Genomic DNA, 25820 nt, shown 5'->3' on the forward strand with positions numbered 1-25820 from the left:
TTTTGTCTGTGTTTTCCTCAATGTTGTCACTGTTTTCCTTGATCTGTCTCTCAATCTGTTGAAGGTACCTAAATATAATTCTTTAGAATCCTTTTGAGTTCCAATGCTGCTTCTTTCTCAGGGATGTGTTCTGAGTCTGTTCTGCTCAGTGAGTTTGCTTTTTTGCTTTTGTACTATACCATTTACCTCAATTTTCCCTGAATTTTTTTTCTGTTATTAAAATGAATTGGCAATTGGTAATATTATATTGTGAAAATAACATTATATGATTAAAGACTATTAAAATATTTAACATTTTAATATTTAAAATATTAAGACTAAGACTCACAAGACTCACTGCCCTCAAGTTGGATCCGACTTACAGTGACCCCTCCTTGGGTTTTTGAGGCACTATCACTATAGAAGTAGATTGCCCAACCTTTCTTCCGAGGAGTGACTGGTGGGTTTGAACTGCCAGCCTTCTGGTTAGCAGTCAAATGCCTTAGCACTACATCACTATGCCACCAGAGCTCCCTTAAAATATTAAAGACTCTTAAAAATACAAAGATAATGTAGTTGTCCATTGTATGGATGTATCATTAATTCATGACTTATTGGAAATTTTGTTTATTTCCAATTTTGTATTGTCATTAGTAATTCTGCAGTGGGGTTCCCTGTATGCTCACTTTTGCATAAGGATAAATTGTGGAGGGGGGTAAACTTGCACCTAAAGCACAATTAAAAAAAAAATCCTGGAAGGAAAATTTAACCATCAAAGATGTGAGTATTATTAAAGATCTTGATGTGGGTTGCCCAGTTGTTTTCAAGAAAGATTGTTACAATGTGAACACCCACAAGCTGTATATGACAGGGCTTGTTTCACCAAAAGGAGCTCTGGTGGCACTGTTGTTAAGGCATTGGACTATTGACCAGAGGTCAGCAGTTCAAACCCAGAGGTTTCTCTATGGGAGGAAGATGAAGTAGTTTATTTCTATAAAGAGTTATAGGCTTGAAACTGATAAGGAGGGTTGCTATTGTAGGAATCAACTTAATGGCAGTGGAGGTTTCACCAAGTCTTTGCAACTATTTACTGAATAACAAAAAGAATTGTCAGCAAGTACTAAATAAATGTGATTTCCTATATGCTATTTATTTATTTTTAAAGGAGCTCTGGTTGTGCAGTGATTAAAGCATTCGGCTACTGTGATGGTTAAGTTTGTGTGTTAACTTGGCTGGGCCTGTTTGAGTGGCTGGGCAGCTGGATGTAGTTAGTATTCCCCATGGTGAGACTGGTAATCAACTCCATGGTGGAATCTATTGGGAGCAGCTGAGTAGCTGCCTTTGGGTATGTGATCTGCTTCCCATATATAAGAAACAGCTTTGGGAATGGTCTCTAGCTTATGGCACACTTGAACCCTGCATGTAGCCGTGCCATTGTTCAGCAGCCTGCCATGCTCTGCTGACCTTGGGACTTTCAATGGACTTGAATGAATGGCCTGCCATGTGGTTTGGTAACATTGGGACTGTGCCTTTCTACTTGTCAACCTTGGGCTTGTCAGTCTCAGCAGCAAGCAGCTGTCTGAGTGAAGAAAAGCCTCTAGCTCCAGTGAGCTGAAGCTCAAGGCTGAGGGGCTTTCACCTAGGCCCTAGAGCCTGGCACTTTGAACTTGGACTTAAAGCCTCCAAACTGTAAGAGAATAAACTCCTGTTTGTTCAAGCCATCCCATTTGTGGTATATTCTTTTCAAGCAGTACTAGGTAACCAAAACAGCTACTAACCAAAGAAGTTGGTGGTTTGAACTCACTGACTGCTCTGCAGGAGAAAAATGAGGCAGTCTGCTTTTTTAAAGATTTATAGCTTTGGAAACCCTCTGAGGCAGTTCTACTCAGTCCTACAGGGTTGCTGTGAGTTGGAATCAACTTGATGGCAGTGGGTTTAATTATGTTGTTTGTTGTTAAGTTTTTGTTTATTTGTTTTTTTAATGTAAGCTCTATAAGGGTAGTTTTTTTTTTTTTTTTTTAATTTTGTTAACTTCTTATCTCTAACGCCTAGAGTAATGCCTTTTGGATGTTGTTGTTGTTGTTATGTGCCATCGAGTGGGAGCGACTCATAGTGACTTATAGCGACCCCTCTTTGGATTTCCAAGGCGGTTGTTGTTGTTGTTGTTGTTTGCCGTCGAGTCGGCCCCGACTCATAGCGACCCCTCCTTGGGTTTCTGAGGCAGTATCACTACGGAAGTAGGATTGCCCAACCTTCCTTCCGAGGAGTGGCTGGTGGGTTTGAACCGCCAGCCTTCTGGTGAGCAGTCAAGTGCCTTAGGCACTATGCTACCAGAGCTCCTGCCTTTTGGATAGTAGGTGCTCAATGAGTGTTTATAGAATGAATGAATGCATGCATGCCTTCAGCTGCCTTGCTCCTCATGCCTTAATAATTTCCTAGCCCACCCTGTATACATTGTTTACCAGAAATACTCTGCTGTCTTGTGTTTTCATTGTTTAATCTTACCAAGCTCACTGTCTTCGAGTCGGGTCTGACTCATAGTGACCCCTCCTTGGGTTTCCAAGGTGATATCTCTACAGAAGTATATTGATCAACCTTCCTTCTGAGGAGTGGCTGGTGGGTTTGAACCGCCAGCCGTCTGGTTAGCAGTCAAATGCCTTAGACACTGCGCCACCAGAGCTCCTGTTTAATCTTACAGTTATTATTATTATTATTATTATTATTTTCCTCAGCAATAGCACACTGCTTTAAGACAGGTGGCATTGCCTTAGATATTTTTTCAGTAACCTGCCCCTCCTGGCCAGTGTGTACCATGGTATCTTGGAAAATTTTTAAGTTGTTGAACATTCTTTATTAATTAATTTTACTTTTTCGTTGTTCCATACAGGTAGAAGCCACCAATCAAATAATTGCCATTGAACAGTCCCAAGCAGATAGAAGCAAAAAGATTTTCAATCCTGTTAAGTAAGAATTTATTTCCTGCATGCCTTTGTGAATGTTTTAGGAAGAAGACCTATTTTTCCAATTTATCTTCCTTATCTAAAACCAAACTTGCTTAGAAACTGAATTAGTAATGTGTTAATATCTTGAACACATATTACCAACAAAAATTAAATTAGTAAAATGCATTGAAATAATTGCAAACAATTCTTTATAAAAAGATCCAATATTATAATCATTTATTATTAACAACTTTGCTTCCTTATAATATATTATGGGTAAATTTTTCCATCTAAGTCAGTACAATGCTGATTATATTAATTTTAAGGATCTGGATCAATGCTATGCTTACAATTCATTTTTTTCTTTTTTCTCAAAACTACATTGATAATTTACTATAAGCTAGATACATGGCTTGGACTATACAAAGAAATATGGAGGTCCAAGCTAGAGTGCTCTCAGTAGAATGACTTGGAGTGGCATTTCCTTTTTGCTTGATGTGGCAAGGGGCGGGGGTACAGCTGAAGTTGTGTAAACTGTTAATGTGCTTAGCTGCTAACGGAAAGATTGGGGGTTGAAGTCTACCCAGAGATACCTTGAAAAGAAGTCCTTGAGATCTACTTCTAAAAAATTAGCCATTGAAAGCCCTGTGAAGCATAGTTCTACTCTGACACACATGGGGTTGCCATGGGTAGGAATCGACTTAATCGTATCTGGTGCAGTTGAACCATCTCACTGTTTTGACCCTCAATCAGTTCTATTGGTCTGGGAAGATGATCCCAGAGCCTGCTGAGAACAGAGAGTAGCTCCCCCCACACTCTCCATACACACTGCGTTCAAATAAGAGCCACTTCAGCAAACTTGCCTGGGGCATCTAGATCTTCTTTGCCCAGGCAGGTTGTGTGTGGTCTCTGTTGTTGTTGTTGTTGTTAAATGCCGTTGAGTCGGCCCTGACTCATAGCGACCCCTTTGGGTTTCCAAGGCAGTATCACTACAGAAGTAGGAATGCCCAACCTTCCTTCCGAGGAATGGCTGGTGGGTTTGAACTGCCAGCCTTCTGGTTAGCTGTCAAGTGCCTTCGGCACTAGGAGACAGCAAATGTGTGAAGGTGTGAAGGAGTGAAGGTGTGAAGGTGTTCATGGGAAACCTAGAGAAAGTCCTTCAGTCGGGATACAATGCTGTGGCAGCAGTGGCAGAAAAAGGTAAATAAATTGTACCTTTTCTTCCCCTTATGGTGGTTAAAGAACCCATTTGTGGTACATGCAGCATAAGGCCCTAATGACTCAAAAACTCTGGACTTGAGCTTCTACTAAATGAGCATTTCTCACCATTCAAGAATTCTTCCATGACCTTCCCTTAGAGCCATTCCTGATCATGCTGTGGACAGTTTATTAGTAATCTGTGACTGGATGAACTACATCTTAACAGTGTGATGAGAACTGGGAACTGAACATACCCGAGAATCAAAGAACAGGTTAGACATGATGAAAGACCCTGTGTTCTCTTACAGTTTCTTGGTGTTTCTGCTCTCTTTTAGAATTGACCTACTGCCTGACCAGGTCACCAAAGTAACACTGGGAAGATTACACTTCAGTGAAACCACAGCAAATAACATGAGAAAGAAGGGAAAGCCAAATCCTGATCAGAGGTACTAGTGTTACTGTGTCCACTCCAGAATCCAGGGGGGTGGGAAAATTAATAGATGGAGTAGTACCCTTCTGAGGCCCCTCTAATCTTCTTGGCCCTACCAGCCAGCAAACAAGGACTCCCTGAGCCACTTTCTTCTCTTCTGTGACTGCCAGTTCATTAAAAAAAAAAAAAAAAAAAACCTGACCATCAAGTCATCTCTGATTGTTGGCACCTTGTGTGTGTCAGAGCAGAGCTGTGCTCTGTAAGGGTTTCAGTGGTTGATTTTTCAGAGGTAAATTGCAGGGCCTTTTTTCCAAGGTTCCTGTGTGTGGATTCATAGCTCTAGCCTTTTGGTTAGCAGCCTAGGGCATTAACCATTTGTACTACCCAGGAATTCCTGTCAGTTTGTTAAAATATTTCTTCTTCCATCTTCACTCCCTGAAATGCCTACTCTCCTGATTAGCCCTATATCAGCTTGCCTTGATTCCCTCCAAGATTCTCTATTGTCACCAGAGGTTTATGTCTCATTGCCATCTGTGGGTGGAGGCTTGACTGAACCTCACATGTCTGTGGGCTGGTTGTCATTATTATGCTCTGAGGCCTAAAGCTCTCCTATAGCTTTTTTGAATAAAACAAGAAATTTGCATTAATATTTAAACCTGTTGTTTCTCAAAGATGAGCTCAGAACTTACAGAGTTGGCATCACCTGTGAACTTGTTAGAAATGCAAATTCTCAGGCCTCCTCCCAAACCTGCTCAACTAGAAACTCAAGGGTGGGACTCAGTCATTTGTATTTTCACATACTGCCACTGTCTAGGCAATTCTGATGCAAGCAAAAGTTTGAGAAACACTTGCTTAGAACACAGTTTTGGAGTTGGGCAGAATGAAGTTTGAGTATTTGATCCTGCCATTACTAACTGGGTGAGGTTGGGCGTATAACTCAATCTCTTTTTTCTATTCTGTAAATTGGAAGCAGTAACAATATCCGACTTCAATAGTGTTGTTTTGAGGATCTAAATGAAATAATGTATGTAAACAGTATAGCCCAGTGAGTGACACATTTTGAACACTCAGCAGAAGGTAGATAAGAATAATAATGATGATAATGAATATCATTATTGATTTACTTTAAACAGATGGAAGAATTCTTGATCTCTAGGGACTGGAGAATCTGTAGGGTCTTATAGAGGGAGTTAGCGGAGGTTTTTCATGCACTTGTTAAAGCAAAAGCTGCTCCAAAGCTTAGTTTTGGTTTTGGGTTTCACAAGATGGTCTAAACTTATCAGTGATACATGAGAAGAAGCAATTGAAATAACAGATGGATAATGGTGATGAAGACTGAGAAACAATTAGAGAGGAGAGTTCAGTCTTTGGCTAAAGACTTGACCAACGATGTGGAAGGTGCAGGGCAGAGGTCCTGGAGCAACTGTATGGGAAGGATCCAGTGTGGTTGGGCAAATTCTGCTGAACTGCCCTCCATTCAGTCTAGGACATCTGGCTTGGGGGACCTGGATAAAGGAACCTCTAAGGTGGCTTCCTGTTATTTACGTGTTTGTGTGCAGTGCTGTGCTGAGGGCCCTGAAACACTGCAGGGTGAGGCTTGCACCAAGTCAGCACAGATGGAGGAAGTGCAAATCCCCACCACCCCCAGAGAAGTTTGCATTCCTGCTGCTTTGGGGCCTGCAAAGCAATTTGCAAACAACTCAAGCCAGGCAAAGGGCTGACCCAGAACAATAGCAATGCTCTCTCATTTTGCAGGAGAGGTAATTTAAAGCAAAAGAAAAACAAAGGCAACCTTTAAATTCACAAACCATTCAGGTAAATTTACTATCAATTAGCTGTTGGGTGGTATTTAATTGCCCACATTATGCATCTGGTCTTTCTCTGCTGTTTCTGAATTAGATACTTCATGTTGGTAGTTGGACTATATGCTGCTAACCAAGACCAGTTCTATCTGTTGTCTGCCCACATCTCTGAAAGGATCATTGTACGGGTAAGTTTAGTCCTGATTTTTCTGGATCCTACATGCCTTTCTTCCCTATAGGTTTTGTTGTTGTTATGTGCTGTTGAGGCGGACCTGATTCATAGCGACCCCTCCTTGGGTTTCCGAGGAGGTATCACTATGGAAGTAGATTGCCCAAACTTCCTTCCGAGGAGTGGCTGGTGGGTTTGAACCGCCAGCCTTCTGGTTACCAGTCAAGTGCCTTAGAGACTATGCTACTAGAGCTCCCTCCCTGTAGATAGAATTTGTATTTTCAATGGCATGTTTGAAATGTGCTAGCTCTCCATTGATGGTGGTGAAGATGATGTTAGTAATAGTCAATTCCATTATTTCTGTTTTTCCACAGTGGTTCTCAACCAAGGGTGATTCTGTCCCCCAGTAGACATTTGGCAATATTTGAAGATACTGTCACAACTGAGGGAGATTGCTAGTAGTATGTAATAGCCAGAGATGCTACTATACACTGCAATATGCAGTACAAACCCTATGACATAGTGTCCAACCCAATATGTCAATAGTATTAAGGCTGAGAAGACCTGGTTTCTGCACTATGTTGTAGGCACTGGGGTACATAATTTATATATAAGATCATTTTATTCTTTGCATCGAGAGGAACTGAGGGCTCAAGAGGCTAACTCAGTAATTTATGATCACACAGTTTGCAATGATGGAGCCTGGATTATAAACCAGTTCTCTCTGACCTCAGAGCCTATGGGGCACTGCACAGGGTGGGGAAGGTGGCAGGAAGCAATTTCCCTGCCTGAAAGTGATTGGTGACAGGGGCATGTGGGCCATTGCCTAGTACAGAGTCATTGTTCAACATAGTTCACTGAATGAATGATTGGCCACAGCTGTGGACATGGGCCTTGGCAGCTGGAAACACATAAAGCTGTTGGCAGCTGCTGTTGCAGCTGTGTGAGGTCAGGCTGGCTGCTGCTGACAGGAGGATGCGGTAACAGGTAACCACGTGGTCTGACAGCCCTGGAAATGAGGCAGAGAGGATATGCATACTCCAGTAGGGAAAATTATTCATTATGGTCATGCCCAGGTATGTGGCTATTACTCTGGGGAAATAATCTGCTTATTTGGGGGAAGCAGAGTCTTTCTTTGCTTGTCTCTTAACTATTCTGAAACAAAGGGCCTTAGTTTAATTCTTTTGGTCCATTAAAAATAATAAGCTACCTATTAGTGGAAATCCTTTAATTGCATCTCAGAGTTTTAATGGAGGTGAAGTAATGATGGAAATGAAGTAAAACATTTATGCACATAGCTGTCTTAAGGTGAGCCCTGGGCTGTGTGCCTGGAAGGATGTGTGTCCAAGGCTGTATTTTTAAGGCCCTGATATAACTTGTGGCAGATGAGGTTCCTAGGGGAAAAAGGAGAGGTGGAGCTCTCTCCTTTGCTCATAAACCAATTGCAAACCTGCCCTGTCCATCCCTTATTGGGATTCTGGGCCATTTTAGATATCTCACCTAATATAATCTGGTATTGCTTTGCTTCACTAATTTAAATTTGATTTAAAGTGAAATCTGGAAACCCTGGCTGCTTGTTGATTTCTGAATTCTAATAGCAAGGAGTTAAGACAGACAGTGCCGTTCTTTTCAGAGTTAGCATAGATTAGATATCATGAAAGTGCTACCCTGAGTTGTGTAACTCATACTTGCATTAGATAGTTTGCTAGTCACCTGCATACTTTGAATAATTTACCTGGTAGCAAGATCTCTCCTTTTCCTGCTGGTGACTCCTGCAAAGATATACCATGGCTGTTGTGTAATCACACAACAATATTAAAGGAATCACTACTCACCGGAATTCTGTTAACTAGAACTTTTTATTAATTGGCATCTCCTCGTATCCAAAGTACATTGATAATTAAGCTCCTGATGACTTAGAAGAGGTGAAAGATTCTGCAATTCATATTCAGAATTTTGGTGAGAGGTAATGCCTACTCTACAAGTGTACTGAGTAATACAAAGTTTGCCCTAAGAGCATCGAGAAGAGGAGTGGTTATAATGCAAACTCTTTGGCCCTCAAACTTGAAATATCTTACTGACATTGTTTCATTTTAACCTCAAAACACAGAAGCGAGAATGAATGAAAATTTTTGAGTCTATTTAACCATTTGAAATTTAAACCAAGAGAAAATGGAATTGAAGAAATGGCACCATTGAACCAGTGAGCTTTAGACATCTCCACAGGACACATCTCCTGCCTCAGAGATTCCAGAGGGCACTCACAGGTATAGACGTCATAGGTTGAGCAGAGAACACACCAGCCTACATACTACTACAAAAGAGCCTCTTTGGCCATGACCTGCTTCTTTTAGTTTGAGCTCCAGAATATAGGATGGAAAGAAAATTTGGCACTTAAAAATGTTACAAGACCTGACTCCATTAAATGGAGAACTGCAAACTGTAGTTAGCAAACATCAATTCGTTTTGTGGCCTAAGAATCTGTTCCTCCAAATACAAAGACTAACATTTTACTATTTGGTAAAGAAGATTGTATGAGGGTTGGACCTAGAAGAGTTTCAGGTCTTCAGGAGGGGTTCTAGAGACCAAGCTTGTCAGAATTATCCTTGGAGAGAGAGTGGTTGGCAGGACCCAGTAATTGTTCATCTGAGTTGCCAATCAAAACAGCTTTACAAGTATATTATGGTCCTGTAGTATAAATTGACCAATTTATGGAAATTCAGGTTTATGCCAAAGAACAGATTTATTTCCCAAGTCTTGTTTTTTGGGAGCAATCCTCCAAGGAGTTTCTTCACCATCTCCTAGTTAATTACGAGGCTTTACTTCAGCTCCACTTTCCGTCTTAAACACATAATTAAACCTGGTTGGGAGTGCTGTATTAGAGGCAGGGGAGATGATTACTTTTGTCTGCCTATCAAAGACATGCTAGGGTTTCCTCATTTTAAAATCTAATAAATTGTTCCAGTTTCTTTTCTAGAAGAATAGAAATTGGTCCGTCCCAAAGAACTCCTTTACTGCTCTGCAAACCACACTGCTATGAGGGGGGAAACTGACACTCAGAGGGTGATGAAAGACAAGAGAGATCAAGCAGATGCAAGGACAGCAAGGCATGGCGGTAAAGCAGAGCTGTCCCAGGTACCATTTCCCTTTCCACAAACTCTTTCAATTTCTGATCACAAAACTCCCTCTCTCCCACAACACACAAACCCTTCCTGGAATTCAGATGATGTTTTATTTACCCAAAGGAGTCAGTTTGTGGAGCACTGTCTATTTCACTGTGTAATTGGAACTCAACAGAGCTTCATTTCAGCTAAGAAAGGGATAACGTATAACCAGGAGTGTATGATTTAAAAAAGTACTTCTTCAATTTTGCTGTGAACCAGAGTCCCCTGCAGAGCTTGTTAAAACACAGATGTCTAGGCCCCACCCCCACAGTTTGTAATTTAGTAGGGCCAGAATGCCTGAGAATCTGCATTTCTAACAAGCTCCCAGGAAGTGCTGCTGCTGCTGCTGCTGCTATGGGTCTACGGACCACATTTTGAGTAGCACTGGCAGAGAACATTTCTAAGCTCATTTTTGGTGGCCCTTTCAGAAAGGTGTAAAAACTGATTTCCTGTGAACTGCCTTCCTCAGCTTAAGCTCTTCTATTGTGTTCTTGACTTGCTACTTTAGAAGACCAAAGAATGACAGAACAAATACATGCCAGCTTTCCATTCCAAGCGTAAACAGAGTCGAGCCTAAATTACTATTAAAGCTGTTCCCTATTCCAAGCACCTGCAGAGAGCGCCATTAACATTGTATTATTTGTGAATGGTTGTTAGGTGCATTAGAGGCAGTTTTGAAACTAACTCATAGCAACCTCATGGACAGAGTAGATTGCCCTATAGAGTTTTCTAGGCTGTACTGTTTAAGAAAGCAGATCATTTGATTTTCTCCTTGTCTGTCAGTCTTTCAGTTAGCAGCTGAGTGTTTAACTGTTGCACCACCAGGACTTCTTTTGTGAATGGAGTCCCCTGGAATTATGTAACTCTGAAGCTCAGTCCCACGTATACTAAAGAAAAGGGAACATAGCAGGTGTGTTGCTGAGAGCAGACTAAGCGATTATAAGTTGAACAGAGGTTGGTGTACCTAGCAGAGTGTGTGGAGGATGAATTTGAGACTAATATATTGCTTTATTTCCTTCATGCATAAGAAGCTTCTCAAAAAGTTTTTGCAAAGTACACATGATGTCAATTAATTCCCACAGTAGTCCTGTGAGATAGGTAGAGAAGATACTGTTATACTCATTCTTCAGAGGAGGAAACTGATACAGAAAGGTTAGGTGACTGCCCCAGGCTACACAACTATTTTGTGTCATAACTTAGACTAGAATGTTCAGATTTCCCCTAACTATATGAGGCTATTTCTGATATCAGATGGATCTGGCTGAAAGCAAAAATACCAAAAACTTATCTATGTTTTATTAACTACACCAAGTGTTCAATTGTGTGTATCAAAACAAATTATGGACATTATTGCAAAGAATGGGAATTTCAGAACACTTAATTGGGCTCCTGAGGAGCCTGTACATAGACTAAGAGGCAATTGTTTGAACAGAACAAGGGGATACTGAATGGTTTAAAATTAGGAAAGAGGTATGTCAGGGTTATATCCTTTCATTATACTTATTCAATCTGTATGCTGAGTGAATAATCCAAGAAGCTGGCCTATATGAAGAAGAACATGGCATTAGGATTGGAGGAAGACTTTATTAACAACCTGATATATGCAGGTGACACAACCTGTCTTGCTTAAAGAGAAGAAGACTCGACACATTTACTGATGAAGAACAAAAACTACTACCTTCAGTATGGATTACACCTCAGTATAAAGAACATAAAAATCCTTACAATTGGACCAATAAGCAACATCACAATAAATGTAGAAAAGATTGAAGTTGTCAAGGATTTCATTTTACTTGGATCCACAATCAACAACCATGGAAACAGCAGTCAAGAAATCAAAGAACATACTGCATTGGGCAAATCTGCTGCAAACAACCTCTTTAAAGTGTTAAAGAGCAAAGATGTCACTTTGAAGACTAAGATGTGCCTAACCCAAGCCATGGTATTTTTCATTTGCCTCTTATACATGTGAAAGCCAAACAATGAATAAGGAAGACTCAAGAAGAATTGATGCATTTGAGTTGTGTTGTTGGCAACAAATACTGGAAATACCATGGACTGCCAGAAGAATGAACTAATCCGTTTTGGAAGAAGTGCAGCTGGAATGCTCCTTGGAGGTGAGAATATCCAGACTCTGTCTCACAGACTTTGGTCATGCTGTCAGAAGAGACTGGTCCCTGGAGAAAGATATCATGCGTGGTAAAGTGGAGGGACAGTGAAAAAGGAGAAGGCCCTCAACGAGATGGATTGACACAGTGGCTGCAACAACAGGCTCAAGCATAACAAATACTGTAAGGATAGCACCGGGGTAGGCAGTGTTTCTTTCTACTGTACATAGGTTAGCTATGAGTCAGAGCCAAGTCGGCAGCTAATGACAACAGCAGCATATGAGGCTGTGAGACAGATAATGAATGAATTTTAGAAATTTTACATAATTAATCTTAATGTTGGACATAAACCAACCACTGAGCCATATGTGAGTGTTGTTATTAGGTGACATCAAGTTGAGTATGACTCACAGCAACCCCATTTGACAGAGTAGGACTGCCCCATAGGATTTTCTTGGCTGTAATCTTTTTAGGAAGAGATTACCAGGTCTGCGTCCCATAGAGGTGCTGGGCGATTTCAAACCACCACCTTTCTGTCAGCAGTTGTGCACTTAATTGTTTGTGCCATCAGCTTCATAACTGCACAAATAATATATGTTCTCTTCACTTACTGACATGGTTAGGTTCCAAAAACCCAGGTTGTTATGCAAAAAAATAGGCAAAAATGGAGGATGACCACACCTGAGCACAAAATGGAGGATTACTGCCAAATTACATGATCATATAATTGCCAAATTACATTATTACATAACTGCCAAAACTACTGAGAATCATAACTCAGCCAAGTTGACACAAAACCTTAGTGTACAAAATAGATAAAGATTTTTTTTCACTATTGTCATAAATGTGAAATGTTGGAAAGCAAGTAGTATTCAATAAATGAGAAGTAGGTGTGTACTAAAGTTTGCTTTGACACTATTAAGATTGCAGATTTCAGAGAAGGTTAATAAGTTCCCACATCTGATAATAACATTTCCGATTACTGATGAGAACTGCTCTGTTAGGTTATGTACTTGGACCATCATAAATCTGTGGCCCTTTCCAAAATGTTTTGAATCTATTTTAGGGACTGAGTTTTTATCTAACACAAGCCAAGTAAGATTGTTATAATTATTCTAAAAAATAAAATCTGTTTATATATGCTGTTTCAGTATCAAGTTACTAACATGATAATAATTATCTCAAGCTCATTAAGAAAAAAATCCATCATTGTCTTATTTTGTTTCCTTGAAGTGGCGCATTATGTTCAGAGTAGAGCAAAATACGTCAACATTTTATATGGCGTACCTTTGGATTTAGTTGATTATTTGCTATAAAAGGATTTGAGTCAAAGCCAACTTGCTGTTTACAACCAGGGGGCTCTGGGGACCTTGCAGAAAAGGTCTTTGTTCAAGTGAATTTACACAATGTAATGTTTAGATTTGTTACTTTGTATTCTCTCACTGCTTTTTGTTTATCAAGTGTCTAAGGTTGAGTCTTCAAGGATTCAGATAGGTGGGAGTGAAATAGGAAGTTGAAAAAATCTAAAAGCTCTTAAAAACCAACCAAACAAACCAAACAAAAACCCCTGTTTGGGCCCTCTTGTGCTGCTCTAATAGAAAATACCACAATTAGATGGCATGAACAAACAGGGATTTATTCTCTTGCCATTTAGGAGGCTACAAGTCCAAGTTCAAGGTGCCAGCTCTTGGGCTTGGTGAAAGCCCCTTGACCTTGGGCTTCAGCTCTGCCTCTTGCTCTTGGCCCACTGAAGCTGGAGGCTTCTTTTAACTTAGACAGCTGCTCTATGCTGAGGCTGACAAACCCAAGGTTGACAGGTAAATTGGCACTGTCCCATAATTATCAAGCAACGTGCCAGGCCAATAATGCAAGTCCATTAACAGTCCCAAGATTGGCAGACTTGGGATGAAGACTTGGCCAAATGCAGGATCCAGATGTGCCAAAAGCTCAGAGACCTTTTTCAAAGCTGTCTTGTTATGTACTGGAAGCAGACCATATCCCCAAGGCAGCTACTCAACTGCTCCAGTATATTCTGCCATAGATTTTATTACCGGTCTCACCATGGGGAATAACTACATCCAGCTGCCTAGCCAGTCAACTCAAGTTGACACATAACCTTAACTGCCACAGAACCCTTAACTACCACAAAGTAAGAAATACACTTTGTGATTTCTTTTCATTGTTTTTTAAAGTAGAAACAAATGCACATGGTAAAAACATTGAAACAGTATCAGAGGATATGGCATAAAGTGAATGGTGAATCTTCCACCCAGTTTCTCCATCTTCAGGTCTTCATCCTTGAGGAAACCATTGTTGTAGGTTTCTTGAGAATTCTTTCAGAGATGTTCATGCAGACATAGGTGCTGAGCTTGCAGTGTCTCACACAGCGTAACGAAAGGCAAAAAGTGAAATTATTGCCCTAGTGCTGACTTTTTAGATGTTGATCTCAGTGTGTGACAACCTGCCTCAAACACACAAAATTCCCAATTAGAGGAATATGCCATAATTTACAATACAAATTAATTTCATTGTGAGGACTTTGAAAGAGACTTCATGGCACAGTGATTAAGTGCTGGGCTGCTAAACAAAAGTTTGGCAGTTGGAACCTACCAACCTGTCTGTGAAGAAGAAAGATGTGGCAGTCTGATTCCATAAAGATTTACAGCTTTGAAAACCCTATTAGACAGTGCTACTCTGGTAGCATAGTGCCTAAGGCACTTGACTGCTAACCAGAAGGCTGGCGGTTCAAACCCACCAGCCACTCCTCGGAAGGAAGGTTGGGCAATCCTACTTCCATAGTGATACTGCTTCGGAAACCCAAGGAGGGGTCACTATGAGTCGGGGCCAACTCGATGGCATATAACAACAACAACAACAACTCTGTCCTGTAAGGTTAGTATGGGTTTTTTTTTTTTTTAAGAAATTCCTCGGAAGGAAGATGGGGCAATCTACTTTTATAGTGATACCACCTCGGAAACTCAATGAGGGGTCGCTATGACTTGGATCTGACTTGAGGGCAGTGAGTTTGGTTTTTGATCGGTTTATGTAGAGATATTTAGAAATACATTCAGCTGGTATAAGACAGTTGGGAAAAAGAAAAGGGATATAATTGAAAATTCTTCAGTTAGCAATTTTATGTAACAGTAAAATCTCCAGAACTTTGTCTAGTCCAATATTTATAGTTGGATTTTCTTGAAGACCACATTTGGCCAGGGTTACAACAAGGTGACACCATGAAACAATAGTAATTAATATGATCAATTATTTAATAATCAGAGGAAGTATAATTTCCGCTCTAGAACATACTAATTTTGTAGGCTTGGAGTCAATTTATTTATCCCTTCTGAACCTCAGTAGCAATAAAATGAGCATAACAATACATAGCTCATAGAATTGTGGTATGGCTTAGTACACAACAAATGTAGCTCTTATAATTCTTCAGCACCATCTTTGGACAGGGAAGGGTACATGAGATTATTTGTATTGTCATTTGCTTGACAAATGTAAATATGTAAATCAATTGTAAATATGAAAATGTTTGAAACTATGAAAGGGCTAGCTAAAAGTAAGCTATTTTAATTTATATGAGCTTTAATAAGCTTATAACATTGTTTGATATAATGATCTGGTTTTAAATGATAGTCATTATGAGTTTTCTTCTTCCTTATCATCCATCAGGTATGACTGAGCACATTCTCAATTCCAGATATATGTAGCAGAGATTGGATTCTCCAAACCATGGCCTACAGAGCTCCTGCTAGTGGGAGCAGAGTAGTTAGGAGAGCCTCCTCGGCTCTCCTGAGACCCTAGAGCTATTTGGATATGTCATGTGAAAGACTTGGATAACATTCTGTTGTTTTCCTTGGCTATGAAGAGTGAAGTGTTGGTCCATTCCCACTTCTGTAACTTTAATTGTAATGTATTTCTTTATATATTTCCAGGCCTCTAACCCTGGGCAATTTGAAAACGACAATGATGCATTATGGCAGCGAGGACAAGTTCCAGAATCTGTTGTCTGTCGTGGCCGAGTAGGAATAAACACAGAGACACCAGATGAAGCCCTGGTTGTCTGTGGCAACATGAAAGTGATGGGGACAATCATGCATCCGTCAGACAGCCGGGTGAAGCAGAATATCCAGGAGGTGAGCACGGGGCAGACCTCAGATCATTCCTCTGCCACTTCAGTCAGGAGTGCTGAGCACCTGTGGTCTCTGATAAGCTTTCACAGGGCATCTTGACATGTCATCTATTGGTGTGAGATGAACACACTGTTTAAAAATTATGTCTGTGTGATCCATTAGGCATCTCTGCTGAAATTGTAAAGCAATTCCTACCCAAGAGAATGGATTTACCTGACAGGAGCAGTGGGCAGTAGCAGCATTTCATTGACTCCTTAAGCAGGAAGTCTCAGAGTTATTTTCCACAGGCCATTGTCCTTCCTTCCATGCCTTGTCACATGCCAGAGCTGGCCTTTTCCTTCCCATCTCCCAAATTGGACTTTCCCTCTTCATCTTCTGAGCACTGTCTCAGACCTGTTCCTGTTCCTATTTCTTCTGGACCTCTCTAGCCTTTCCTCCCAGAGTCCCTGGCACAGCCCTGCCAGACATGGTCTTCCCCGTTCATCTTTTTCTGATGAGAAGTTCAAAGAACTCCTCCTTAGCCCTTCCTGAGTCAATCCCATTACCCAAGGGCCCTGGATCAAGACCTTTTACCCTCTGTGGAAGGGCAGTGTCCCCTGGTGGAAGGGACCTGGCCTACAAATCAGAGTTCCACTTTGAACTCTCCCTGCATTGTGACCCTGGATAAAATGCTTAACTTCACCAAAACTCAGTTGTCATCTATAAAATGAAAATGGTGTGTGCCTGCCTGACTCTACTGAGGTTGTTTTTTTTTTTTTTTTTTCCTAACCAGATGAGATAATAATTGTGGATAGTCTTGGAAAGTTACAACTGCTATGTAGACCTAAGGGCTTGGGATTAAGGTTCCATTCCTTTAGCCAGGCCACTCCTGGTGACACAGCTCTTCCTCTATTTAATCCTATTTCCTGTTCACTACTTCTGCCAATTCCCTACCTTCTCACCCACACTACTCCCTTAAGCATTTTTGAGGTTGTGGCAGAATTGTGTTTTTAAAACCTCTTTTCTCTGCCTTTTCTTTTTTTCTTTCTTGACATAATCCGTTAATCATTGGCCCTTCATCCAGACTGCATTCCTTTCTCTGTGCAACTCTGTACTGGTTTTTCTAAACCAGCCAAGGAATGTCCTCCCTTTGCTGAGAGGATTCCAAAGAATGGTTGTAATTGTAGACTTTTGTACTGACTGGGAAGCTGCAGTTCATGTTAGGAGCTGTGACCTACTAGCAGGATGGGAACTCTTCAGGCTAGAGAGTTCTCATATACATTTCCAGATGTCGGCCCTAGATATTGTGGCTTTGACTTTTAGAGACGGATAAACTATCTGCATATCAGATCATACCAACTCAAACTTATCCTTGCAATTGGCTATATAATCCCCTATCAAGTTTTATCTAAATTTTTTTTTTTTTTGGGGGGGGAGGTTTTTGTAAATGGAATATGACAGTACTCCACAACTCCTCCTGCCACCAGCAGGCTGTCTATGGAACTTCATTTACAACACATCTTTAAATGCTGCTCCTTGGTTTGAAGAAAATGTGTTTTCTTAAAATAATAAGCTTCCCTAGAACTTCTCACATCTCATCTAGCACGTCTTCTCCATATAAATGAACCATCACCCAAGTCCAGGCTCTAAATCTGAAATTCCTATATTCCCTTCCTGCTTACAACAGTATGATGAAATAAAGAGAATCTTGGTCCACATCAGAAGACTAGTATTTTAGTCCTGACTCTGGCAATCATTCGGTTCCCTTGGTGGTACATGTGGTTAATAACAAGATGGTTGGCAATTCTAATCCATCCAAAGGCACCTCAGAAGAAAGGCCTGACAATTTGCTTTCAGAAGGTCACAGCCTTGAAGCTGTGGAGCAGTTCTACTCTGCACATATAGGGGCTCCCTGAGTGGGAATTGACTTGCCAGCAACCAATGATGATAACCGACAATCACTAACCTAGTGTCTTTGGCTCAGAGACACTGTGTTTTTTCATCTGTAAACTGGGAATGCTTATATTCATCTTACCTGTGTTAGGGTTTTTTTTTCTTAAAAAAGATCACTCTTCCCTAGCAAACCAGAGTCCCACATACTGGCAAGCTGCCTCTGCAGGGCAGTTCTAGAATTAATGATGCAGAAAACTTGGGTATGAGGCAGCATGATTGTGGTGGCCATTTGCATTCAGGGTCAACACTTTCTGAAACTACTGTGAACAAGATTAACTCATGTACATGAAGTTTTTTTTGTTTCACTGTACAATGCTAAGAAAATAGATATTATTACTATTGTATAAAATATAAATTATTCTAATTCATCTATTGTTATTTCTTGTTAATATATCCTTAATAGATCTAACTATATTTATAAAATGTATGTTCCTAGAAATCTTGTCTGCCCCATTCACCATTTCCTAGAGACAAGCCAGAGGATGGTAACGATGAGGCTTATGCTGGTGGATGTGCAAACTTCGTCTTCCCCCTCCCTGACCAGTTTTTTCAATTTCAAAAGAGGGAGCTATTATTCTTCCACATGCTTTGGGAAGCTGTCTCTGGGTGTATTTGAAAGCATGCATAGGACAGGAAACAATTTATCATTCTTTAAGGATGCATGGCAACCACAGCTGACTGGTTATAAATGTAGCTGTTACAAAATGTAGTCGCTAAGCATATTGCCCCAAACACTGTAATGGGGGGAAATGAATATGGGTACTAGCCATTTTCTGACTGGGGTCAAGGTTAGCATTAGGGTTAGGTGTCTCCTCATTCAAAGCAACGCAGGCTGTTTTGTGGCAATTAAACATTTGAACATTTTGCATAGAGAGGCCTGGTAGAGGAGGTCTCTGTTGTTCATCTGGACATACATTCCAGAAACAGAGAAGATAAGATATGATTGAAACCTGTGAAACTAAAGCACTGGGAAAATGAAGTTGGCCTAAGCGAGGAGCAATTTAACTTACCCAGATAGTGGCATCGTGTCCACTGACATAACTACAGACCAGAGAAACAAATGCAGCCCTTACGATGGAAACTGAGCAAAATTAAGGTAGAAATTATATGCTGAAAACCAAAGCAACATGAAGAATGTCAATGTCAGTGCAAAAAAAAAAAAAAAAAAGTTGAGAGTTGAAAACACCAGTTAAATTTTGTGGTGAAGGCTGAAAAAAGGCAGTAAGTGACTTAAAAATAAAAGCCAGAAGAGAAATTAGTTAAGATAAAATGCTCAAAGATTATTCTGTTTTTCTCCCAACCTCATCAACAGTGTGCTAAAAACAAAAGTATATGTGTGAAGAGCTCGAAAAAGCCAAACACACAGTTTTCTTGAAGGGCCTCAAGCCAAATGTAGAAGTTCCTCAGTCAGTTCTGGGTAAGCAGATGTCACTTAATCTGCTTTCGACTCTAGACTGAAAGGGTGGGCTGTGGGCCATAACCAAGGACAGATCTGGGAGATGACGCTCCCTGAGCAAACCCAGGACCACATACTGACATGCCTCTTATTCGGGGCAGTTCTGGAGTTAAGGGTGTAGACATCTTGGGTGTGAGGCAGCATGACTGTGAAGGCCCTTTGCATTCACAGTCAACACTTTCCAGAACTGCTGAGGGCAAGATCAAATCAGACACCCAAATTCAGTTTCTAGCCTTCTTTCTCAACATTGATGATTTCTTGCTCATTGATGAGCAAGGCACTCAGTAGTGTTAAGTGCTGGCCTGTGTATTGTTGCCAGAGGTGGATCCAAAGAAGGCACAGTCCTTGCCTGAAGGACTTTTTCTAGGTCAAAAGTATGCATGTTGTAGACATTGTTAGGTGCTGTCTAGTTGGCTTTGACTCATAGCAATCCTATGTACAACAGAACAAAATATTGCCTGGTTCTGTGCCATCCTCACAATCTTTGCTCTGCCTGAGCCCATGGTTGCAGTCACTGTATCAATTCATCTCATTGAAGGTCTTCCCCTTTTTCGCCAACCCTCTACTTTACTGGGAGCTCTGGTGGCATAGCGTCTGAGGCATTTGACTGCTAACCAGAAGGCTGGCAGTTCAAACCCACCAGCTACTCCTTGGAAGGAAGACTGGGCAATCTACTTCTGTAGAGATACTGCCTTGGAAACCCAAGGAGTGGTTGCTATGAGTTGGATTTGACTCGATAACAGTAAGTTTTGTTTGGTTTACTTTGGTCTACTGTACCTGGCATGATATCCTTCTTGGTTCCTTCTGACAACATGACCAAAGAACATGAGACAGTCTGTCCATTCTTGTTTTCAAGGAGCATTCTGACTGAACTTTTTCCAGGACAGATTAGTTCATTTTTCTGATAGTCCATGGTATTTTCAGTATTCTTCACCAACAATGCAATTCAAAGGCATCAACTCTTCTGTCTTCCTTATTTATTATCTAGCTTTTACACGCATATGAGGTGATTGAAAATACAATGGCTTGGATTAGGCGCACCTTAGTCTTCAGAAAGACATCTTTACTTCTTACGACTTTAAAGAGGTAGTTTGCAGCAGATTTACCCAGTGCAATATGATGTTTGATTTCTAGACTGCTGCTTACATGGATGTTGACTGTGGATCCAAGTAAAATGGAATCCCTGACAATCAATCTTTTCTCCATTCATTCTAATGTTGCATATTCCTCTAGTTGTGAGGATTTTTGTTTTCTTTATGTTGAAGTGTAATCCATATTGAAGGCTGTGCTCTTTAATCTTCATCCGTAAATGCTTCAAGTCATCTTCACTTTCAACAAGCAACGTTGTGTTGTCTGCATATCACAGGTTGTTAACAAGTCTTTCTCCAATCCTGATGCTGCATTCTTCTTTATAGTCTAGCTTCTTAGATTATTTGCTGAGCATACAGATTGAATAAAGAATACAATCCTGACATGCACCTTTCCTGATTTTCAACCATGGAGTACCCCCTTGTTCTATTTGAATGACAACCTCTTGGTCTCTGTATGTGTTCTTCATGAGCATAATTAAGTGTTCTGGAATTCCCATTCTTTGCAATGTTGTCCATAATTTGTTATGACCCACACAGTTCAATGCCTTATCATAGTCAATAAATCACAGGGAAACATCTTTCTGGTATTCTTTGCTTTCAGGCAAGATCTATCTGACATCAGCAATGATATCCCTCATTCTTTGTCCTCTTCTGAATCCACCTTGAATTTCTGGAAGTTCTCTGCTGATATACTACAGCAACTGTTTTTGAATCATCTTCAGCAAAATTTTACTTGTGTGTGATATTAATGATATTGCTCAATAATTTCCACATTCTACCTTTCTTTGGAATGTGTACACACGTGGATCTCTTCCAGACAGTTGGCCAGGTAGCTTTCTTCCAAATTTCTTGGCACAAATGCATAAGCACCTCTATTACTGCATCTGTTGAAACATCTCAGTGAGTATTCTATCAATTCCTGGAGTCTTGTATTTTGCCAATTCCCTTAGTGCAGCTTGAACTTCTTCCTTAAATACCATTGGTTCTTGACCATATGTTACCTCCTGAAACAGTTGAACATTGACCAGTTCTTTTTGGTATAGTGACTCCATGTAATTCTTCTGTCTTCTTTTGATGATTCCTGCATCATTCAATATTTTGCCCATAGAATCTTTCAATATTGCATCTTGAGGCTTGAATTTTTTTCTTCAGTTCTTTCAGCTTGAGAAATGCCAAGCATGTTCTTCCATTTTGGTTTGCTAACTCTCAGTCTTTGCACATTTCATTATAATGCTTTGTCTCCTGCAGCCACCCTTTGAAATCTTCTGTACAGCTCTTTTATTTCACAATTTCTTCCATTTGCTTTAGCTACTCTCCATTCAAGAGCAAGTTTCAGAATCTCTTCTGACACCCATTTTGGTCTTTTCTTTCCTTCCTGTCTTTTTAATGACTGCTTTCTTCATGTATGATGTTCTTGATGTCATCCACAACTCGTCTGGTCTTTAGTCATTGTTGTTCAATGCATCGAATCTATTCTTCAGATTATCTCTAAATTCAGGTGGGATATAATCAAGTTTGTATTTTGGCTCTCATGGACTTGTTTTTAATTTCCTTCAACTTCAACTTGAATTTGCATATGGGCAATTGATGGTCTGTTTCACAGTCAGCTCTTGACCTTGCTTCGAATGATGATATTGAGCTTCTCCATCACCTCTTCCCACAGATATAGTCGATCTGATTCATGTATATTCCATCTGGTGAAGTCCACATGTGTAGCTGCTATTAATTTGTTGAAAAAAGATGTTTGGAATGAATAAGTCATTGGTCTTGCAGAATTTTATCATGTGATCTCTGGCATCATTACTATCATCAAGGCCATATTTTCCAACTACCAATGATTCTTCTTTGTTTCTAACTTTTGCATTCCAATCACCAGTAATGATCAATACATCTGGATTGCATGTTTGGTCAATTTCAAACTGCAGAAGTTGGTAAAAATCTTCAATTTCTTAATCTTTCCCTTTAGTGGTTGGTACATAAATTTGAATAATAGTAGTATTAACTCATTTTCCTGGTAGGCATATGGATATTATCCCATCACTGACAGCATGGTGCTTCAGAATAGATCTTGAAATGTTCTCTTTGACAATGAATGCAACACCATTCCTCTTCAATTTGTCATTCCAAGCATAGTAGACCGTATGATTGTCTCATTCAAAATACCCCCTACTAGTTCATTTCAGCTCACCAATGCTCAAGATATTGATCTTTAATGCATTCTATTTCATTTTTGACAACTTCCAATTTTCCTAGATTCATACTTCATACTTTCAACATTCCGATTATTAATGAATGTTTGCAGCTGTTTTTTCCCATTTTGAGTCATGTCCCATTTGCAAATGAAGGTCCTAAATGCTTTACTCTCTCTATGTCATTTAGGTCACCTCTACTTTGAGGAAACAGCTTTTCCCCAGTCATACTTTGAGTGCCTTCCAACCTGAAGAGCTCATCTTTTGGCACTATATCAGACAATGTTTCATGGCTATTCATAGTTTTCCAGTAACATATCACTGCAATTCATAATGTTTTCATGGCCAGTTTTTTCAGAATTGGATGGCCTCTTCCTTCTTCCCAGTCTGTCTTAGTCTAGAAACTCTGCTGAAACCTGTCCACCATGGATGACCCCACTGGTACTTGAAATGCTGGTGGAGTTCACAGCCTCACAGCAGCACACAAGCCACCACAGTACAATAAGCTGACAGACAAAAGTGCTGGAAGTGTACTCCTGGGAAACATGAAATACAGGCTGTTTATTTTTAAGCTTGGAAGTCTGAATGCCAGAATTAGAAATTAGAACATTTTCTTTAAAAAAAAAATTTTTTTTTAATTGTGATTTGGGTGAAAGTTTATAGAGCAAATTCACATTCCATACAGCAGCCAATGCAACAGCTCCCCTCCCACTTCCTCCCCATAGATACCTCTGCCCTGTGTCCTTCCCTCCGTGCACTCCTGTCCCCTGAGCTGTTTCCCTGTGCATATACAGCCCTTCTATTATCCCATGATGATTCTCTCCAAGGAGTGTATCTACCTAATGTAAATGTTCACCTCATATGCCTGTCTTTCGTTTAACTGGAAGTCACAGAAGTGGGTTCAATTCCAGACCTGAAAGGCAGCTAGGAGCCATAGTCTCAGTGGTTCCATTAGGCTCTATCAGACTGGCAAACCTGGTCATTTTTTTTTTTAATGATTTTGAGTTTTGTTCCACATTGTTCTCCCACTCTATCCAGGATTTCCTACATAAATTCCCCTCTGAGTGGTTGACAGTGGTAGTCGGACACCATCTAGTTCTTCTGGTCTCATAGTCATATAGTCTGAGGATCACATGGTGTACCAGTTGCTTGGACTAATTGTTTCCATGAATCTTTGGTTTTCTTCATTCTTCTTTCTTCTGGATGAGGAGAGACACATCGTTGCATCTAGATGGCCACTTGCAAGCTTTTGAGATCCCAGTTGCTATTTGCCAAAGTATGATGTGGAACAATGTTTTTGTGTAATATGTTATGTCAATTGAGCTTCATGTCCCCTTAGACTATGGTCCTGAGCCCACTTGCCTCTCTCTGGGTAGCTGGCTGTGGCCAAGAAGTGACTACAACCTTGTCCCTTGTCAGCTCTACTATATACCCGAGAATTCTTACAGAACATACAAACACTTGCAGAAACATTGTCTGCCAGCCCTATACATGATCTTGGGTACACTCCCCCTTCATAGACATACCTGATAGTTCATCTACCCACCCATATATCCATGTTTGCCTTCACTGATAATGCAGTACTGTATGTGCAAAAGGGTTCATCTTTATTGTCTGTACCTCCCATGCATGTCTCTATGTCTTCCTCTTCCTCAGTGCTACTGTGTTGATCATAGAAGAGCTTTTCTTAAAGGAATGCTATTATATTAGGTGTTTAGGTCCCTTCGTTAACCCTCAAAAACTTTGTTTGACCAGAATATGTCTGAAGTACAATTTGGTAGTACTATAAAACCTAATTCCTCTGCCTAGCAATATGTCTTTAGGAAAATGCATTCAAGGATTCAAATTAGACACCAGAAACAATTTTATCTCTCTGCTGCCTAGACAGCCCAAGTGAGGACCTGTGGTAGTTAAGGTTATGTGTCAACTTGGATGGGCCTTCTTTTGAGTGGCTGGAAAACTGGGTATCTTATTCCTCGTGATGAAACTGGTTATCAGTTCCATGGTGCAATCTACTGTGAGCAGCTGAGTAGCTGACTTAGGGATATGGTCTTTTCCCAGTATATAAATAGATGCTTTAGGCCTGGTCTGTAGTTTCTGGCATGCTTGAATCCTGCATGTTGTTGAGTCATTATTCAGCAGGCTGCCATGTTGTCTGCCAATCTTGGGACTCTTAGTGGACATGAGTCAATGGCTTGCTATGTGGTTTGGTAATATAATGGCTGTGCCTTTTTACTTGTTGACCTACGGTTTGTCTGCCTCAGCAGTTACCAGCTGCCTGAGTGAAGAAAGCCTTCAGCTTCAGTGGGCCAGGAATAAGAGGCAGAGCTGAAGCTCAAGGTTGAGGAGCTTTCACCTAGCCCCTAGAGCCTGGCACTTTGAACTCGGTCTTCTAACCTCCCAAACTGTAAGAGAATGAACTCTTGTTTGTTAAAGTCACACATTTGTGGTATTTTCTGTTAGCATGGCATGAAGTAACCAAAACAGGGCCCTTTCTCTTTGTTTCACCTACTGCAAAAGTAACAACATGGCTTCCATTTTGATCTCTGGTGGAGGCTCAAGCAGACTGGGCAGGAACCAAGGGGATAATGACAAGTAGGCCCAAGACTCCCAAGGCTCAGGAATTGAGTAGCTGGATCAGTCCTAGGTAGTGCAAAGCTGGTCCAGGCTGTTTCCTGATTGATCTTTTTCTCCAATTATGTTAATATCAGGGATTATCCTGCCATTCCACTGACTTCATTTTTTTCATTTTTTCTTTCCTTCATCAAATATTTTTGGTGGCTGACATGTCAGACACTGTTCCAGGCATTGTGCATTCCCTGAGATGACCAAGACACAGGCCTCATGCTCAGGGATGAAATTTTTATTAACCTTTAAGCTCTAAATAAAGAACCTTATTAGGTTTACTCATTGAATCCCCAGTGCTTAGGATAGTGTCAGGTACAAAGTAACTACTCATTAAATATATGTCAAATGAATGAAGGATCTCACAGTGATAGGTATGTGCACAGGGCAATATAGAATTGCAAATAATGCTTCATAGCATGACCTATAATACCTTCCGTACTCTGGGCTTAACTGTTATAATCTGTTGTGGTTGTCGTTAGGTGCTGTCGAGTCATCTCCGATTAATAATGACCCTATGTACAACAGAACAAAATGCTGCCTGGTCCTGTGCCAGCCTCATGATCCTTGCTATACCCCAACCCATCATTGCAG

At 40.5% G+C, this 25820-nt stretch overlaps 1 protein-coding gene across 1 annotated transcript in view; it reads left to right on the forward strand.

Moving 5' to 3' along the window:
• Positions 1-25820, forward strand: part of MYRFL (myelin regulatory factor like) — a 132574-nt gene that overhangs the window by 24930 nt on the left and 81824 nt on the right. Inside the window, exons 6-9 of the mRNA XM_007956920.1 lie at positions 2867-2943; positions 4457-4567; positions 6451-6541; positions 15736-15936. Of these exons, the coding sequence (XP_007955111.1) occupies positions 2867-2943; positions 4457-4567; positions 6451-6541; positions 15736-15936 (480 nt within the window). The remainder of the gene's footprint in view (positions 1-2866; positions 2944-4456; positions 4568-6450; positions 6542-15735; positions 15937-25820) is intronic.

Source organism: Orycteropus afer, unplaced genomic scaffold, assembly GCF_000298275.1.
Source record: "Orycteropus afer afer isolate SDZICR_OR568_19922 unplaced genomic scaffold, OryAfe1.0 scaffold00685, whole genome shotgun sequence".
NCBI classification, from domain to species: Eukaryota; Metazoa; Chordata; class Mammalia; order Tubulidentata; family Orycteropodidae; genus Orycteropus; species Orycteropus afer.